The 20660-nt window shown below is 37.7% G+C and overlaps 1 protein-coding gene across 1 annotated transcript; it reads left to right on the top strand.

The window, feature by feature from the left end:
- Positions 1 to 2911: 2911 nt before the first annotated feature.
- FAM3C (family with sequence similarity 3, member C) lies at positions 2912 to 19098 on the top strand. Its single transcript, XM_010154796.1, has 9 exons — positions 2912 to 2978; positions 5550 to 5654; positions 6761 to 6790; positions 7192 to 7315; positions 12972 to 13030; positions 14278 to 14328; positions 14787 to 14871; positions 17313 to 17439; positions 18498 to 19098. Exons 1-9 carry the CDS (start codon positions 2966 to 2968, stop codon positions 18585 to 18587), a joined length of 684 nt encoding a protein of 227 aa, XP_010153098.1. The 5' UTR covers positions 2912 to 2965; the 3' UTR covers positions 18588 to 19098.
- Positions 19099 to 20660: the final 1562 nt, after the last annotated feature.

Genomic DNA, 20660 nt, shown 5'->3' with positions numbered 1-20660 from the left:
CAAATGTTGTTACTGTTTTTGTGCATCTGAGTTTGAGCAAGTTCAGTTGTAGTCCTGTGTTCTTTTGTTTTTAAATGATCCTAAAATACGCACTATTAGAAATTCCATAGCTGTTTTTATATCACTTTCGTAATGCCAATTAGGAGGTCTATACTGAAGATGTGAAGTAATATCTATAGGCATTCATAGGGGCTGATGGGCTATTTTATTCCTGTTCTGTCTTGAGGGGTTTTTTTAATTTTCTTTTTTTTAAGTCAAGATAATGCTGTATAGGAAAAGGACTTAGTGTTCATAAATAATTCTCTTGAAGCTGGAAAATGCTGTGCAACTTGTATCTGTACTGTAGGATTCCTGTATTTATCACCTAGATAAAACCCAACAATGTTTTGGTATGCTGTAATTTAAGAAAAGAATCTCTAAATCACTTTTAAAATTCCTTTCAAGTTGAGGCATAACATACTTTTACTTTCTCTAAATCAAAACCATTTCACACTTCAAAAAATGTTTCTTATCTGTTGTGTATTGTTGGTTGCAACAAATAATGTTCACTGAGATGCAGGGGGTGAGGGGGTTGGGGTGAAAGCATTCTGCAGTCAAGGTTGGATCATGTAATCCTTTCACTTAGGTTTTAGGTTTGTTCATATTCTTGCTTCCAAGCTTTGAATGTGTTTTTGTTTACAGTAAAACAAAAAGAGGAAACTTTTTTTTTTTTCCCCAGTGCTGACTTAAAACAAGTTCATGGCTGTTTAAACTACAGATGGTGTTTATTTTAATGTTGATATATTTCCAGGGGTGGGGAGGGGAGAGCAAAGAGCTTAGACTAATGCTCTTCACAGACTTTGAAATAAAATGAGTTTATCTGCCCTGGCAGATCCTGTTTGCCTTTTATAAGACACATAAATACTAGCCTTTCACTGAAAGAAGATATTATATGTGGATACAATATATATGGCTATAAATATAGTGGGTATATTATGTCCAGAATATTGAAATCTCCCTTGTAGTACAGCCTTGGCATTCAAAAACATTTATCTGCTTTTTAAACTTTGATGCTTATTTTAAAATTCTTATGGAGTAGAAATAAATATTTCTATACTTGTGTTTGGTTTTTCCTGTATACTTCTCTGCTGACCTTTTTTCTTGGAAACTTTTAAGCAGTAGAGCATGACTGTGTCAAGAGGATCTGGACACAAGTCACTCGTTTTACAGATACTGAGTTAAGTGAAGGTAAAAGGTTGTTTGCCTAGTATCAGTTTTTCTTCCCTAGCATAGACTGTGAGAACTACGTGGGGGTTTTGGTGATCTTCTCCAAATTATTTGCATTTCCTGACTTCTTATAATAAGTTTTAAAAAGAATTTCTGAAGATAATGTCTTTGATAGTTTTTGAAATCATGGCATAGGACTGCGGAGTGGTAGGGATGCTGTAGCTTTTTTGATGGAGGTGTGGAATGGCTGCTTGAATTACAGTGATAATTTATTACATGTTTTCAAATTCAGCTGTAATGTAAATGATCCAACAAGATCCCTGAATGCCAACAGTTTTTTCTTTTGCCATATTAAAAATAAGTAGTTATGCAGAAGAATGTAAATTCAGATTTTTGCTTTTTGAATCCAGAAGGGAAGTACTGATTACGGGCTGTTATTTGTCCGAATGCCTCATGTATTCTTGAAAGTAACTGAGCACTCTCTTACTTATGGTAGTAGAAAAAATTATATAGAACAGTTCAGGTAGTCTGTTGTTTTCAAGCAAATTCTAATTTCAGTTTGTTTAAAAAAAAAAAATTGTTACATTCTTATCTGCTTAAATGTTGTAAAACTAATTACCATAGTTCTAATAGATATGTAGTATTTCATTAGTAAAGATTACAATGTTTGCCAAACCTGATTTGCCTGGATAGCATGTAAGTGCTTGGTGTGCCAAGTGGCTGCACGTGTATGTGGTCATCCTTGCTCTGTGCTTCTTGAATTGGGAGTAGGGGGAAACTTGAGACTGATGATGTCCAGGCTCAGTGCAGTGTATGCTCACCATGCCTGAGTGTGACCGTGTTGCAGAGCCAGCAGCAACTGTGGCTCTGCAGGCAAAGGGCAAGAGATTTGGCACAGCCCAGGGAGGAGGGGTTGCTTGAGGAGGTGTGGTGGTAGCCTTTGAGCAGAGCCTGTGTAGGTTATGGCCTGTTCTGACTTGACGCGGTGGCAATCTCTTCTTGAGAAGAAACTTTTGGGTGCTTACGTGGTGTTGGCTCATAGGCAATGGTTTTCAGCTTACTCTGAAATAGTCGTAGTTCACTGGTTGGTGATTCTGTCGCCATTGACCATCACATCAATGTTCTGGATGTTGTTAGGAGTGACAAATGTTTTATTACACTTATGTAATACATAAGGTATTAGAATAACCTCATTTCAGTTCCATCAAATGCAGTTTGTGCAGTATCCTACAGGCCAAAATGCTTGAAGTTTTTCTCTCCAAAGCAGAGTTTGCTATATTATGTTGCCAGTTAGCAACTTACATCTCCAAGTTGCTAGGACTTCGAAGCAATGCAAATGGAATTGTGTTTTTTACCACATAGCTTTAGAAAATCAAAGACTGCTTAGATACAGCACTGATAAATACTTATGTCACAGATTGAAGGGTTGAAAGTTGAATGGATTTGATGAAATTTAATAATTAATGGTTTTGATGAAATTAAATTTATAGCTTTTGAGAACATTTGCTTTATGAAGTAACAGATGAAATCAATACATTAGAAATCCATTCCAAATCTTCTTCCCTTTACTGTGAGTGCTAGGAATTGGGTATTCAGGACAACCACCGTGAATACTATTGGCTAGAAAATCTGAGGTGTTTTTTACTGTTAACTCATCACAAAAGTGCTTATTTGGCTGTAATTACAATGATGTGCTTTTTTTTTTCCCTAGGTGGCTATTTTTAATGCAGTAGTGTCATTAGCTGGCTGAAGACTAAACATGAGAATAGCAGGTAAGTCTGCCAAGTAAAATCAGACTTGCCACTTGGGCAACAATGCTCTAGACAGCGTTAACAAGTTGTAACAGTAAGGTTTTACACTAAACTGGCGTAACAGGCATTGCTGTTCCATTTAACTGATGTTTAATGAAACTCATTCTGGAATTTGGGATGGTCTAAGAGCAAGCAGCTGGTTGAAGTGCTTCAGGTGGTCTGCAGTGACTGGTTAAGGTGCTGTGGCTTGATACAACTTGGCTGCTAATTCTGCAAGTTGCTAAGGGACAATTGATGTCTTCAGTAATTTCTTCCCTGTCTCACATCCCAGCCAAAAGTGCTATGCACTGTTATAATATCATGTCTGAAACTTCCTGAATGGTTACTGAGAGTTTGAAAGCTATAAAAGCCTTTTCATAGAGATAAGTTACTATAGTACAGGGTTTGAGAAACTGATTTTACTTGACAGAAATATAGTGGTTGTAAAAATTAGATCTTTGCCAATATAACACTACAAGAAAATATTTTAGACATTTGCTTGCAGTAGAATACTCTGTGTGGCAGTTGAATGGTTCTGAGTTTCTGATGCATTGCACTCTTATCAATGGTTGTAGTGTTATGTTGCAGAAGGAGCTACTGTTGGCTCCTCTAGGAACGAAATTACACCTTTTCCATGAGAGTTGCACATTAACCTTCTTACTGCCTAAAATTAGTCCTGACTTTTGTCACTACATCTAAAGGTGTTTTATTAACCTCAGTATGTATAACTGGGAGCAACCTGCTAAAGTAAATTTGATAAAGAACTGTAAGCAAACAGGCTGGTTTTGGTTCACGTGCCAAAGAATCTCCTAGGAGTTTTCTTACCTCTGCCTTAGAGGGAATGCTTTGGGTTCAGTGGAAAGGATCTGTGTCCTGAGTGGAGGGGATGGTTAGTGCTCAGAGTGAGTTCTTGTACATCTCACATACTATCTAATGGAGCAACATGCTCTGCAAATGCCACTTCCTAGACAACATGTTCCAAAGTCTGGTACCACCTTGGTTTTTTTAAGCAATGTTGCCTTGAAAAACTTTTCTCTGCTTTTTAACATATGTTCAGATCATCTGTTTTCTCTAGTGCCTACACGAGTTCACTTCCCTTGAAGTACAATAATCTTTGGAGTTCCAGCATAATATTTTTCAATTAAGTTTGCATCTGTCTTTTCTGTATGTGTGTGCTTATACACATGAAAAGGGGAAGTGGAAGACCAAAGTATGAGCAAAGAAAAAAGCTGTATCTCTTTCTCCACCTTTCTTTTCTTTCTATATTCCACAACACATACCACCCCCACCCCTTTTTTTTTTTTCTTTAGTCTTTTGGTAGGATTGATTAACATCTCTCATCCTCCTGAAGGCTGAGTAATCTGTCTATTTTAAGGTTTTCTGAACAGTCCATCACAGCATCAGTTGGAGATCTGCAGGAATTCATAAGTTTGGGTTTTTACTGAAGGATTTATTTGGCTGGCAACTCAAGAAACAGAAGTAAAGTTGCTTCTTGCAGTTGGAGGTACTGGGGTGAGGCAGGATCCAGGTGCCTCCTCATTGAACTTCTGCTCTCAGTCAGAATTTTACAATAAGCTGAGTGGAGTATTCTGTAAAAATCTATTGAAAATTATGTTAAGAAATGGTGGGGTTCATGGCAGTACCACATACGTCCAAGTTTCCATTTCAGATGTAAATTGCTTTCGCTGTGTGCTTCCAGCTCTTCTCCCAGGAAGTAGTTTGACTGCTCAGCACTGGAGATAGTTAGGCTTGTAAATCTTCAAGCTACCCAAGGCTTTAAATGTATTAAAAGAGGCAGGGGAGAGGTACTGCTTTTGTTATTTTTTTGTATTAGCTCTTTTGCATCTTTAAACTTACTTTTTGAAGGTCAGTAATTTAAATCTGTTGTAAAGGAGGAGAGGAGGCATGCTTTTTTTTGGTGTGGGTTCTTTTTGTTTTGGTTTGGTTTTGGGGTGTTTTTCTGTGATGTTTTGGAGGGTTTTTTTATGCAGTGCTCAGACCTGAGTGACCAAAGCAGCCAGTTACAGTATATGAACAGATCCCTAATCACACAGTCTTGGTCATACATTAAAATAGAGGTAGCTCAATTTGAGAGCAGGAAGGAAGAAGAGGAGGAGTATTTGTGAATAGGTACACGTGGCTAAGAACAGGGAAGTGGAATTGGAGGGAGGTGGGAATTTCCCCTTTGGACAGCAGCCAGTTAGATCTGTTTAGTTAATCGTGTTAAGCTGGATTTCCATGGGAAAGTCTGTGGTTTCTCCTTGCTTCTGAGCTGAGTTGGTGGACTGTGATGTTGGTCAAACACAGAGCTGGAGAAAGCTGAGAACAGGGTGTGTATTTGGTATAGTAACCTGATGGACCATCTCAGTTATATCCTACATTATAATGTCCATTTCCTGCAGATTACATCTGTTTAATGAGTTCACAAATCATCATTCTGTTTTCATTCCCCTTAGTGCAATCTGATATGTATTTCTCATGTAGTTAATTTTGGTGAACTTCATGTTAGTATTTGCAGATAAGTTTTTGAAACTTTTCTCTGCTTCTGCATAGGTGCTGCAAAGTTGGTAGTAGTCGTAGCAATATTTTTATTGACGTTTTATGTCATATCTCAAGTGTTTGAAATAAAAATGGATGCAAACTTAGGACACATATTTGGTAAGTGATGACTTTTTGTTTTCTCCAGACATCTGTTAATATTTACTTGAGCCATAATCAAGAATGTCATATTCATTTTGCTTTAAGCTTGACTTAGTTTCTTACGTTTCTGTGTTTATTTTTAACGTGTGTATTTGTTTTACATGTATTATACATAGATAATATATGTGTATTAAGTTACTATCTGTATGAAATATTTAACCTACTCTCTTAATGAGTTCTTTTGCCTGCATAATTTTACCTGCTTTTTCTGTTTACTGGTATTTACAGTCTTAGTCTGGAGGTGTAAACTAGGCATTTCGAATGACATTTCTGGAGATCTGGATTCTGCCTTTCTGCTGCTTGAGTAATTAAAAAAAAATGTTTTGTGTGGACTTTTTTGTTTGCACAGGTACACTGCTGTGTACAACTGAAGGTGCAGTAATCAAAACATTTCAGATGTGCCCAGGTTCTACACAGGAAAGGTTTAGCAGCTGAAGTGACTTGAATCTCAGTGTCTGTGTTTTGAATCACCTTTATCTTTAAAGGGGCTTTTCATTACAAAAATCCCCAATTTATGTAGGTGGTAGGGTTTATGTTATTTAACTCCTACAAGTGTAAGCTGACGATTAAATAAGTCACCAGAGGCATCTTTATTTGTTGACGAGGCAAAGGTGTCGTATTGGAGATACATTTGTGACAAGGTCACTTGTCTCTCTTCGTGTCCCAAGAAAAGGAGTCGTGGCTGGTCGGGTTCAAATATACCTGAGTTGCAGGCTTCCAGTGTTAGGTGCAAGGAAATCCATCCAGCTGAAGCTGTAAGAAAGGAATTCACTTTACTGTCCACACTGCCACAAATGCCTGGTGGTTTTTTATCTCTGTGGATCTTCGTGTTAATTGTGGAGTCATAAATTAAGGCAGTTCTTCTAAGTGATTCCTGATCACTTTCATTCTTCCACTGTGTAAAGGTTGATGTTTTATATTGGAACATAATATTCAGATGTATTTGGTACTTCATTTCAAACAACGTGTTTTTATAGGGGTAGAGTAAGGTTTTAACTTTATATGGTATTTTATGATGACACTTTTATAGTAACATCTTGTAAAACTTTGTTTTTGCATTTTAGCTAGATCAGCACTGGATGCAGCTGCACGCTGTGAGTGTTCATATGCATGTGTTACTGCTCTGACTTGCTTTTGCTAATAACAGAAAGTCTGTTGAATTTTCAGAGTTAAGAAACTCTTAATTACACTTTAAATGCAATCAGAACCTAATTTTCCTCTTTTCCTGATTCTCCTAAATTTCTGGTAAAGTCTATTTCTTGCCAGCGTTTCACTTCTTGTGTCTTGTGACAGTGCCAGAGCAAGCAGCAAGGTGAGAACAATAAGCAGAATAATGAGGTACTGCAGGAACCTAGATTATTTTTGCTGCTAAGAAACTGCACATGAGATACCATCTCTCTTTGCTCTTTTCCTTGAATTCCTTCAGAAAAATATTATTTCTGTTAGCCTACTTGTGGTGTTGTCTCTAAAATCCTGGTTTATTTCCTTTTGAAAGCTACAAAACCTCCAAGATACAAATGTGGGATCTCTAAAGCGTGTCCTGAAAAGCATTTTGCATTCAAAATGGCAAGTGGAGCAGCGAATGTAGTTGGACCTAAAATTTGTGTAGAAGATAATGTGTAAGTGTCTCTTAAGTATCTCTTTCAAATGCTCACTTGGATCACAAAATCAGTAGTTTAAATGATTCTTTGTAGGTTTTGTTTTGCTAATGGCGTGACCATATGAAAAAAAATCATATTGCACTCTGACTTAGTTTCTGATGAAGCGCTTTTAATGGTCTGTAGTAAATGCAGACGTGTATGCTATTTTAATGTATGCAAGATAACTTACATTTTATTTCAGGTTTAGATTTAAGGATTAGTTAGACTTTATCAAGTCAGATACAAACTTGCCTCCAAGTAACTTGTTCTTTTGCCTCTAATTCAGTGAATGACTGTATTTTTAAGTAGTTACTCTTAATACTTCTAACGAAATGTCATCAGCTAAAACCGTGCTGTGGAATTGTCTTTTGCGAGTCATTCTTTAAACTGTTTCCATAATTTCAATGTCAGAACATATCTTCCACTTTAAAGGATGACGATGACTTAGAAAGGGGAAAATAGTGTTTTAATGATCAGTAGTTATTTCATTGTGCTGATGGTAACAAAATAGTTAGACTTAATTGTGAAATGAGGAAAGGAACTGCCTGAAACTTAGTTTGGTGTTGAGTTTAAGTCCTGTATTTGTAATAACTGTATTTTTCAACACTGTATTATCAACAATACTATGCCTAGAGTATTTAACTGTGTACCTTTCAGTAATCCCCATAATGGGAATAGTAATATTTAGGTTCTTTACATCTTTGTTCTTAGGTTGCTCTTCCTTGTTGTCACCCAGATTGTGCAGCTTCATATAACATGCTTTATCCACTCAATTTTGCATGTCACGTGTCAGAAAAGACGTGATGTTAACATTGTTGGAAGGAGAACTTTTTTTAATATCAATCACACTTACATCCTTTGCCTTGCATTTGCTACTACTCCAGTTGAGCTGTTTCTCCGCCCACGCTGTGTTAGTGCAGTGCGGTTCAGATGGCACGTTACAGCAGTCTGCTAATGAATTCTAGAGCAAATGGCAACTTCACTGTGAACAACATAACCCCATGTAATATAGTAAATGGGATAATTAATCTATAAGAGAATAAAAAGTATTAGTTTATATTTTCCATCGCTTTACTTTCTGAAGTAACTCTGTATGATGCGTCTAATAATCTTAGAGAAGACTATTTTTAGCACTAACTAGCAATCAAGATGTAGCGAAGTTGAAATGGGAGCTTTTTTCCCTGACAACTAAACACTAGCAGTTCCGTCGCTTTGCATTATTAGTGGAAACACGAATACCATTGAAATTTTAAGCCGCTCTTCTGTGAGGCTGTCTTAGCTCAAGCCTGCTCACTTGCGTAGGAGGGCATTTGCAGAGGAGCATCATGGTGTAGCTGGGGAGCATGTGCAAAGTGAGCAGGAGCTCACCGTTGGCACGTACTAACTAGAAGTTGCTAGGTTCTGCTTTCCATTCTTATCACTGACTCGCTTCATGACCTTGGAGAGTCTTATCTAATCTCCCTGCAGGGGATTTTGTTAGTGTTACAAAACTTCCTAGTTTCTCATTCTGGTTGCTGGGAAGCTTAATATCTGTGAAGAGTTAAGGTGATTCACTGATTGAAACTTGGGGGAGTGCAAGTAGTATTTTAACTTCAGGATTGTAGGATTTGGTTTTGGGGTGGTTTATTTTTTTTTTTAACACGTTCTCTTACTGGATAACTAAGAATAGTTTGTTCCTATCCAAAAAAAACCCCACACCAAAACCTTTACTGGCTATTTTCCTGAACAAAGTGATGAAAAGAAAGTAGTTGCTGGCAACAGATCCTCTATTCTTTAACCTGTGCACTAAGGTGTGCACTAGTATTATTAGTCCTAAGTCCAGTTTCCCTTGGCAAAAATCTTCCTGAATTCCTTCTGAGGAGGACTTGGAATGTCTAAGTCTCCACCAGAAAATGTGGTTAATTACATATTATAAATGTCTTGTGAGCGAAGCAGGATGAGTTCTTGAAAAAGCTGCCATAACTTGTCGATTGTAAACTGTGGGAAGAATTCTAAAACTGATGAACGGCTGCCCTCCTGTGAGAAGACAGTCACATTGCAGCCTGTAGTGTTTATGGCTTAGCGCACAAGCTCTCTCAAGTGTGTAAAGTAGTGTCTCAGAGCTCTGAAAGAACTTATTTCCTCTTCAGTAGTCCTTTTTTAAAGTGATATTTTTTGAGTTCACTCCTGCAAAAACATTTTTTTTCTGATAACTTTGTGTTCTTCGTACTTCTAAGACAAGGAAGCAGGGACAAATTTTCATAATTTATAATCATAGTATGGTTTGGGTTGGAAGGGACCTTAAAGATCATCTAGTTCCAACCCCCCTGCCATGGGCAGGGACACCTTCCACTAGACCAGGTTGCTCAAAGCCACATCCAGCCTGGCCTTGAACACTTCCAGGGATGGGGCATCCACAGCTTCTCTGGGCAACCTGTTCCAGTGCCTCATCAACCTCTCTATGAAGAACTTCTTCCTGATATCCAGCCTAAACCTCCCCACTTTCAATCTAAACCCATTACCCCTTGTCCTGTCACTACAGGCCATTGTAAAAAGTCCCCCCCAGCTTCCTTGTAGGCCCTTCAGGTACTGGAAGGCTGCAATGAGGTCTCCCCGGAGCCTTCTCTTCTCCAGGCTGAACAAGCCCAATTCTCGCAGCCTTTCATCACAGGAGGGGTGCTCCAGCCCTCTGATCATCTTCGTGGCCCTCTATATTTACAACATAGTTATTTTGCTGTTTATTAAACATAAGGAGGTGATGTGGTTTATGAGAGCGCTAAAGATGCTGATATAATTTAGAATGCATTTAATTTCTCAATTTTTCTTCTCAGTTATATAGATATTTTGGAAATAGTATTATAGTTGCTATTTCCATAGAATCATAGAATCATAGAACGGTTTGGGTTGGAAGGGCCCTTAAAGACCATCTAGTTCCAACCCCCCAGCCATGGGCAGGGACACCTTCCACTAGACCAGGTTGCTCAAAGCCTCATCCAGCCTGGCCTTGAACACTTCCAGGGAGGGGGCATCCACAACATCTCTGGGCAACCTGTTCCAGTGCCTCACCACCCTCTCCATGCAGAATTTCTTCCTGATATCCAGCCTAAACCTCCCCGCTTTCAATTTGTACCCGTTACCCCTTGTCCTGTCACTACAGGCCCTTGTAAAAAGTCCCCCCCAGCTTCCTTGTAGCCCCTTCAGGTACTGGAAAGCTGCAATGAGGTCTCCCCGGAGCCTTCTCTTCTCCAGGCTGAACAAGCGCAATTCTTGCAGCCTTTCATCATAGGAGAGGTGCTCCAGCCCTCTGATCATCTTCGTGGCCTCCTCTGGACTCGCTCCAAGTGGTCAATATCCTTCTGATATTGAGGGCTCCACAGCTGGATGCAGCACTCCAGGTGGGGTCTCACCAGAGCAGAGCGGCAGAATCCCCTCCCTCGCCCTGCTGGCCACCCTTCTCTGGATACAGCCCACGATACGGTTGGCTTTCTGGGCTGCCAGCGCACACTGCCAGCTCATGTTCAGCTTTTCATCTACCAGTAGATTTTGTGGGCTTTTTTAGGAGAAGGGCTGATATTGCTATATGTCTTTACCAGCAACTTCTCCATGCAGTTTTACTACTTCTCTTAAGAAGGCAGTTGCATGATTGTGCTGCAGTAAACTTATAGCAGAACGTCGCACGACATTCCTTTTAATAACTAGTAATTGTTGTTTTCGTATTTGCAGGGGTTTTTTTTGTTGTCTGGAATCTATTATAACTTTTGTGTGTGTGTCTTTTCAGCATCTAGTCACCCTGGTATTGGATGTTTTTTTTGACTGATATTTATTTACAAACAATTTTGTAGTTAAAATATAAGGAAATTCTTACTATTTTTGGTAAATTCCACTGAATTTTATATGAGCAAAGGAATGTGTTCAGAACTTCACTGCCTTTTTTCATGTATGTTTCCAGTCTGTTTGCTGTATTTTTTTACTGTATAGAACAGATGCTCAGACATGACCAAAATCATGATTAGAGAAGAAATGATCCTGCAGTGGCTAAAATATTTCTGGAGTTCCCTACTAACCGGAATTGAATTCTGCAGTTCAGCGGAAAATTTCAAGTCTTCTGTTTCAGAAGTTGTTGAGTTAGAGTTTTAATCAGAATTTTTGGCAGATGGTGTAAGTGAGACAACTAAGAGTCTCTTGTCTCTAATTACTGGTTCTGTAAAACCTAAGCCACTGTGCCAAGAGTTACCATTAACTGGCAGAATTTCACGGCCTCTCTGAACTAGCTAAGACTGTCTGTTCCTGTTAGATGTCTATTAAATTTGACACTCCTCTAAATTTTTGCATCTGCCTTCTAGGTGCAAAAGATAGCATCAGAAAGGAAGATTTTTGTCATACTTCTGTGATAGACCATTTCTTGTTTCTAGCCTATCACTGATAAGCTAGCATGAGAAAGCTGATGTTGCTGTTGTGTGTGTAAGGATGCGGTCCCTCTGACACGTTGCTTAGAATGGGTGTTCAGGCATTACCTGAAAATCATATGATTGCAGAAGAAATGTTAAAGTTCTGAACGTAGCAGGATTGTACAAACCAGGGAGGTTAACGAAATCCTAATAAGGATGGAATTAAAGCATCTCTTAGAGTGTTTGTGCAACTATATGCCTATGCTGAGGTGCTTTCTTCAATCTGAGCTGAAGGCTTCTTAATTTAGTAATTGTTTCAACCCTTACTCTTGTTTCTCCTTGTGTATGTTAACTCTTTCACTCCTCGCTTCAAAATGTTAGTGCTGGGGTATTTGGGGCCTGGAGACAGAACAGAGAACTTGATACAGTGCTAATGAAAAGAGAGGAGGAGTTGTGGAAGCTTCCTCTCACTGGAGTGATTCACCCACTGTGGCCCACAGCAGCACAGCATCCTGGCTAACAGTCTTGACATTCCCATTAGCTCTTTTTTTTACAGCTCTGAAGGACTTCCATTTCACAGTGCATCTCTTCTTTCCAGCTCACTTTGCGTTTGGCCAAGTAATTGCTGCCACAGTTGGTGATGGTTTTGTTGGGATGTGTAACTGTACTCCAAGATTATATTCAACTTTTATTTGAAGTCCCACCAGTGTATTAACTATTTTCTTGGATTTAGGTTTCCTATTATAGGTACAAGTGGCTAAGTACTTTGACTTCTTTGTTTTCTTAGTGTGATGCTGCAACATTAATTTTAAATACCTGTGTGCAGTTAGCTCTAAAACTCATTAACACATTTTTGTTCATCATGTGCTTACAAAAAAGCTTAAAAAGTTGGTTACGCGACTGCTAAGCTCCTCAAATTATTATTTGTTTCAGGCTCTTTAACTGCAAGGAATTTTCTGAAGTGCGTTAATAGCACTTTATTTTTTGTGACATTTTCAATATACACACATACTTTGAAACCAAGGTGATTAAGTGATCAAATGAAATGGATACAACTGGGAATGTTTGATCACTTGTGCTCAATTCAGTGGTTCCATAAGAGCACATAGATTAGTTCAAGGAGATTTTGCTTCATTTAAGTACTCATGAACATGTGGTCTTTTTGAACTATGTATCTCTTACAATTTGATTGATCCTATTCAGAAAACAGAAATATTTCACATCAGAAAATTGTTTTATTAATAATAAAATTGTTTATTTTGTTTCAGTTTAATGAGTGGAGTTAAAAATAATGTTGGCAGAGGAATAAACGTGGCCTTGGTCAATGGTAAGTAGCATTTAAGTGGTTAGATTGTATTCGTTTTCAAACTGTTTTTGAAATTTAAGGTGAAACACTAAGGGATAGTGAAAGGCAAGCAGGAGGAAAAAAGTAAGCAATCAGGTTATCTATACTGAGATAATGTTGGATCTTGGCACGTACCTTCTTGTTAGAAAGTAGAAAAACTCAGTGCATTTGTTTCTAAAATGTGTAGTAGAATTAGTAATGTGGAGTGTTGTGGTGACCATCTCAGTGATACATTAGATAAATTCCATATATGCACATAAAAAATTGAAAAAGACAAGGTACATCGTACTTCGTTTGGCTTTGTTGCCACCATTAATAAAACTCTGTAGACTAAATACTTATGTTGTTCTCTTTTCAGTGAAACTTACTTAACAATTCTGTTACTACATGGAAAGACCAGTTCATTGTTTCCTAGCTTGAAATCAGTATATTTGATTAGTCCGTTGCTATAGATCCTGTCCCTAAACACATAGTGTTATATAACTGTGTTCAGAATTCTTTAATTAAAACCAAACAATTTAACCTAAATTACCATCTAAGGCATGACTTGGACAATACTTGCCTAATCCAATTTGGCTCTCCTAAATTGTCTCAATCTGTTCAAAACCAAAATACCTATCTTTGTATTATGTAGTTGCCAGTCTTCTCTCTTGTCTTCCAAAATTTAAATTAATGTATGTATTAAAGAAAAAACTCTGCCTTCCATCAAATACTGCCTTTGTAGACAACATAGTAAAAAACCCCAAAAGCTAATGAGTTTACTATATTGTCCCATTTTCTTCTGTTTGTTTTGGATGTTTAACTCGACTAAGTATTTCCAGTCTATAGCAAAACATGCCATGTAACTTTAATCTGTGTTACTTTCCATATGGCATAAAAGGCAACTTGCAGCTGTACTGTCTGCTTTTGCAAAACCAGCTTTAAGTGAATACTCTTTCCTGAATTTAGAGGCTTTGGGCTTTTTGTTTTATTTTATATTCCACTTGGAAGCAAAATTAATAGTTTTCATCTTCTCTCTTTTTTTTCCCCTCTTAGCTTTTCCTGTACCTTTTCACAAACTACTATGCTGTTTAAGGAGTAATCCTCCTAAAAAAGAGTTACTGTAGTAACTTATTTACATGGTGTCTTCTGCAGCACTTTCTCTGAAAGTCATTAAGAGAAATAGGGCATGTGATCTGTAAAATACATTTGGCTGTATTTAATGACTCCAAATATTTCTTTTTCTTTAGGTAAAACAGGAGAATCATTAGACACTAAATTCTTTGACATGTGGGGAGGAGGTAGGTGCAGTTACCTTAGCTGGTTAGAGAAAACCAACTTATGCCTCTTTTCTTTTTTTTTCCCCTTCTCCGGGCTCCATTTGCTGTGGTGGTTTAAAGTGATAGTTAAGGGCGTGCTTCACCTCTACCTTTGTAATTGTGAGCAGAGTACAGCTTTAAAGAAACACAAATAGTTGAGGTGGGAGAGAGTGGGATGGTTAATCAAACACACTTGTTCTCCTGAGTAGTTCCCACTAGTGGTTGTATCTTTATGCAGTATGGATAAAACTCTTTCTATAAAATGAAAGAATTCTTTCTCATGTGTTTTATCTTCTTCCCCACTTAGCATCTTTTTATAAATTTATAAGAACATTTACAAATGTTCTTAAAAGGAACGTACTTACAGGAAGGCCTTGCAGGTGCTTAAATATGGAATGGTTGCTTGTTATTAAACAGTTTTGTGATCTCTCTCTTTTCAGATGTGGCACCATTTATTGAATTTTTGAAGTCCATCCAGGATGGAACGATAGTGTTGATGGGAACATATGATGATGGTGCAACCAAGTATGTAATTGATTTAAATAGTAAATGTTGCTTAAACATTTAAATACTGTTTTATACTGGGAAAAAAAGCATTCTTTATCACACAATCACTTCTGATAAAATTTTGCTCTTCCAAGATGACAGGTTTGAAACTATGCTTCCAGTTTGTTAGGTTTATAATGCTGATGTGACTTCAGAACAGGTATCAAATTAAAACTAACCAGGTGTAATGGGTTATTGTATATATTTACACAGATGACTGGTAGGTGTATACTTTTGTGATCCCAACACAGAGAAACAATAATATTAAATTAGACCCTTTAGCAGAAATATCACAAGTGTTTGAAAATCTGAAAAGGCTAGAGATTAATAGTTGACTAATTAAAAATTGCTGTATCAGTAGTTGGGGTTTTTTGCTCCTCTAAGAAAAGGTATTAATGCAATAAGAAGACAATGTAGGGCGTAGGATCAGTCCAACAAACTGCTTATTAATAGCTATGAAGAATATATTTCCATGTCAGGCATTGTACTTTTTTAAACTATGCCCTTATCTTCCCTGGTTTTCTGAAGACCCTGTAGGTTTCTAGCTGCTGTCCTAGAACTTGTCCCCACCTCTTTTGTGAATGTATGCTGCCAAGGATACCTGTCCGTTTGGAGATGTGCTGGTTTTCCTATTGCTGATAGCTCATTCTGGTTTATGTTTGTGAATTCAGATATGTGTAGACCTAAGAACGTGACTCTGAGACCACACTCCGGTGGAGATTGGTCTGTCCATCCGGCACTTTCTCAAATCAACTCCACGACACAGTTTGGTTACAGGGTTGCAGAGACCATTTCCAATAGGCTGTGCCTGTAATCTTCCTTTTGAAGTCTGAGAGGTTATAGTGTGTGCCTCATGCTTTTTGGCCTCAGTGCTTGGACTGTTCCACCCTAAAGCTGTTATATTTATTAATGTAGACATAGACCTTAGAGGTTTTAGTTGTCTGTAAGCATCATCTTCTAACCTTCCCAACTTTGGGTCAGCTTGGAATAGATACTAAAAATTACTGTAGAATTTGTATTGTAATCTACTCCTCACCTAAGTCATCCTGTCCAAAGAATTGCTTTTCATAGTGAAAATTAAACGTTTTCTTCAGTTTCCTCTATTTTAATAATACTTAACTTACTGCTAATGTGTTCTGTACACTTTTTTCTCTTTTGGTTCAATGTTATCCACAGCTTGTCTGTATTTTTGATATAGGAGCAGCTTTCCTATGATAAAGTCCTGACTTTGCAATGTGTAATATTTGCAGTATATTAAATATAAATGTACAGCAGTGTCTGTATGTTCACTGCTTTTTAGGAGAACAAAGAAATTTAGTGTTACTTCAGGCCATGGCTGTTGTTCCATGCACTTGTTTTTGCTCTTCTTCCTTTCTTTTTTGATGTTTTAGATAATTACAGTTATTTTGTTTGAAGAGTTGTGTCACAGCTGATGTTTTTGAAAGCTTGTATGTAGATACAGTATCAGCTAAAGGAGATGAAATTTGCCCATTCATGCTGATAGCCAGGAACTACTGTTTATTAGTGGTATTAGATACTTGGCCAATACCTTACCACTGATGGTTGATGGTGATCATAAATGCCTGTTCTAGAAAATAATGAAAATTAAGAACCAGCATGTTTTTTTAAAATATAAGCTGCCATAATGCTCTAGAGACTTGGAGTGTGGCTTGTGCAAATAACCTTCAAAATACACAATTTTCATAATTTTAGCTAAAGTGAGTCATATAACATCTCTGTAAGCAGTAATAATCAGAAATTGTGTGTGTGGTTTAGTAGTCGGGCACATATGGTAACTGAAAGGAAGAAATAAAGAGCTGTTATTTGGATGTTTTGGATTGATAACTTGTCATGCTACAGAATAGTTTTCCCTTCCATACTAAAATTATTTAATTTATTATTAAAATTTTTTAAACAAAATTATGTTTTGGACCTACAGGCACTAAAACAAGCTGTGGGGCAGCATTCTGAATTTTGAATTAACTGACATGAGCAGGGAAGAAATTCTTTCATATATTTAGGTCATTCTTCTAATCTAAAATAGCTTTTACTTTATCTAGACGTCAGCTTGAGCCTGCAAATAATGTTTACTTTAAAGGTTGACTTTCTTTAGTTGCTTGCAGAATTGCTAAATTGTCTTGATGTATGTATAAATTATCAGAGGAGCGGGTTCTTGGCTTTTGTTGGTGTACTGATAGGCTTGTGTGCTGGTTCCTTGAGATTATAATATTAAACAGCAGTGCTCATTAGATCAGGTGATTTCAGAACTAGTCTTATCTGATTTTGAAAGATAGCTCTTGCCCAATATTTACTGACTTAAGCTATATTTAATCAGATTAAAGCTGAATGGTCCATTGAACAATGAAAGCTTTAAGAGCACATATTTTATTCACATAGTGAACTTCTCTGTTGTGTTCAAGGCTTAACGAGGAAGCACGGAAACTGATTGCTGAATTAGGAAGCACATCTATTACTAACCTTGGCTTTAGAGACAACTGGGTCTTCTGCGGTGGAAAAGGAATTAAGACTAAAAGTCCATTTGAACAGGTCTGTGAGTCTATAACTTACTGGAATTTACCAGCTTACGTTAATAAAGGCGTAGCTTGTTTTATGAATACAGTGCATTAGTTCAAGATGGGTATCTTGTGGTAGTGGCACACAGTGTTATTTTCAAATGTATTCCTTGACTAGCCTCCTGCTTTTAAATGTACAAAAAATTCTTTGGTGATTCACAAATGAGAAAAACATCTTATGGGGGGTAGATCTTATTATCCCAATAACTAGGTTATTTACCTTTTAAGTGAATCCAATTTAACTGAAGAATTCAAAACTTACTGCCTAATGCTTGTGTTTTAGTTGCACTGACAACAGCAGACCCGCAGCAGATAAGTGGTAGTGTTGGTGTTCCCAGCTGTTTGCTTTGCTTTTCTCGCAAAAAATATTGCTGCTGTAGCAAAACTCGTGAAACAGAACATGTACCCGTACTTTAGATGTTACAGTTCCGCGTAGGGCATTGCTGCCTTTAATTATTGGTAAAGGCACCTTTGTACTAGGAGGGTAAGGCAGGTGTGCTCCCCTGCCAGCTTTGCGAGGGAATGGGAGCTAGTGCAGGAGCAGTGGCAAACTCCTGGAGGCAGTCATGTCTTACCTGACTGCAGGTGGCTGCTTGGTGAAAAAACCAACCCCTAATTTAAAAAAAAAAAAAATGCAAACATTCAACCTTATTTCATGTTTTATAAAATCTGACTATTTGTTTTCAGTGCCTTGTAAATTTAGTATCCTTATTTATTACTCCCAGTGGTTCATAATTTAATGCAGTTCGTTTTTACCTTGTCTCTTTTCCTAAATAAACATTCATCATAAATTTTAGAAAAAGTTTTCCCAGTATGGTCTCAACTGTTTTTAGCCTACACTTGTCTGAGCAAGTTACATTAAGTGCTGAATACTGAGAGATTGTTCTATTTGATACAAAGCACAAGAGGCTAATAGTGGTGTCTTCTCTTTGTCCATGACCTGAAAATAAGTAAATAAAATGTCTTTTAAAGCTGTGAGTTAAAGCAAAAGGATAAATGACTTTACATTAACAGTATGTTTTCTGTTTATAGCATATAAAGAACAACAAGGACACAAACAAGTATGAAGGCTGGCCAGAAGTTGTGGAGATGGAAGGCTGTATCCCTCAGAAGCAAGACTAAATGAAAACAAAAGGAAAGGAGAAAGAATATGGAAGAAAATGCACTTTCTGCTGTTATTAGGGAGAGGGCTATGAAGGAGACTGTACTGTAAATAATATTTTTAAAAGCATGCAACCATCTTGTCGGTGTGTGCATGGGCACTGACATTTTGAATATTGGGATTATTTATTGCTAACAGACATAGAAACCCTTTTTGTAAATATGTCCAAAATAAAAGAAACACAGATTCATTTCTATGCAGGTTTCTGAAAAGCACAGTTATTTAGTTTGCCTGTGGTAAGGAGTATCTTGTAGATCAACTGGCTAATAAATTGCATATGCGGATAATAACCCGATCCTGACAAATGTTGTACTGTCCCCTGAACAGCGTAATGTTGCTGTGAGTATGTAACCTTTGTGGAATATTGTAGAATTTAGTGATAAGTTAATAAAGAGCTTTTTTTTTTTTTTTATCCTCTGCCTTTTTCATGGCAGCATCACTTTTTATTAAAGCTATTTGGTTCTTCTAAAACCAAGTGCTCCAGAAATGTGTTTTGTAGACCCCCATCAAAACTGAATAATCAGCAAAGGAAGAACACGTGATAGTGTAGCACAGAATGCTCTGAGAAGCACAATAGAAATTATTTTTACTGGGAGAAGAACAAAAGTAAATATATAAATAGTATGTGTGATATTTAAAAGCAGCTTGGAAGGATTTCTACTTAACTTGAAAATAATGTTTACTTTGCAGAAGAGACCTGGCATGTTAAGCAGCAGTATTGTGGCTAACTTGTTCAGTTTTTACTGCAATTCTTGTACTGCTGCTTAACCACTGATTCTACCCAATGGCTCTTCAGCTACAGTGACTAGTCACACAGTAAATGTGCATCATGAATGGAATAGCTTCCTCTTTTAGTTCTAACGTCAGGACTTGATTCTCCCATCACAAAGAGCCTGCTAGAAAGCAGTCTGCCTTCCAGTGAGAGTTGTTTCAGGGCACACAATGCTGCACCTTTACCACCCGTGTTCTGTATAGCGTGAGCTGAGGCGATTTATTCTTGAAGTGAGATGTTAGCGAAAGCATAGTGTCTTGGGTTATTAGTGTGTGGCGTTTAAACTTAACTGACAATGTTTCCTTCACCCATTTTATAGTGGGGGAAAGAAAATGGACCAAGTTGAAGTGGCCTTATTATTCAGCTTGTACCAGAGCTGTGAGAAAACACTGCTGTCTTTGGAAACTTATGTTTCTTTTAAGTAGGGCCAGCTTGAAGTTTTGGTGAAACTAACGGTGCCGGTATTCACAAAACAGAGGCTGACACAGAATTGGGTGTAATCCCTTGGAGCTTTATGTCATGAGTTCTGGTATAATCTTCAAAAACTACTAGCTAGTACCACGGAGTAAAAGCCACAGAGGATTTTTCAGGAACCCACGGTGCAAGTTGAACGCAGTGGTACTCGAAATACTATTATTGTTGATGTCCTCTGAGACAAACTTAGTTCTGTGCACTAAAAATTTCAAGCAATATTGGGAATTACCTTGTAACTCAAATAAATAACCTGTGATACCAGAGTTGAGACTGGATCCTGAGTTGTTCTGTTTACCTTGTTAAATAATGTTATTTTCCTTCAAGCTTGACATAGGACAGCAATAATTTCCCTAAACAGTGCTTTTTCTCTGGAAACAGCAGGGCCTTTTACATCTTTAGTTTCCCAAGTGCTAGTTTGGAAAAAGCTTCCTTTTGCTCAGTGTGTTTTGCTTTCCAGATGTCTTCTTACTGTAGCAGTTCCCTCAAATGTTGATGTGACTACTGAATGCTTGATGTATATGTAACATCTCCTAAACTGTTTGGATTTTCTGCAGTTGGAGTGTTTCAAGAATGAGTGTATGTATTGGGTTTGTGTGGCAAGGGTTTTTTTTGGGGAGGGGGTTGGGGGGAGGGGCACTATAGGGATGGTGTCTGGGAGAAGCTGCTAGAAGGTTCCCCTGTATCTGATAGAGCCAATATACTGCCAGGGGGAGAAGGTGGAGAAATTGGGAGCAAAGTTGAGCCTGGGAAGAAGCAAGGGGTGTGGGAAGGCGGTTTAAAGGTTTAG

The sequence above is a fragment of the Eurypyga helias genome, unplaced genomic scaffold, assembly GCF_000690775.1.
Source record: "Eurypyga helias isolate BGI_N326 unplaced genomic scaffold, ASM69077v1 scaffold12767, whole genome shotgun sequence".
Taxonomy (NCBI): Eukaryota; Metazoa; Chordata; class Aves; order Eurypygiformes; family Eurypygidae; genus Eurypyga; species Eurypyga helias.
Note: the sequence above shows the minus strand (reverse complement) of the source record. Positions and strands in the feature narration are given on the sequence as shown.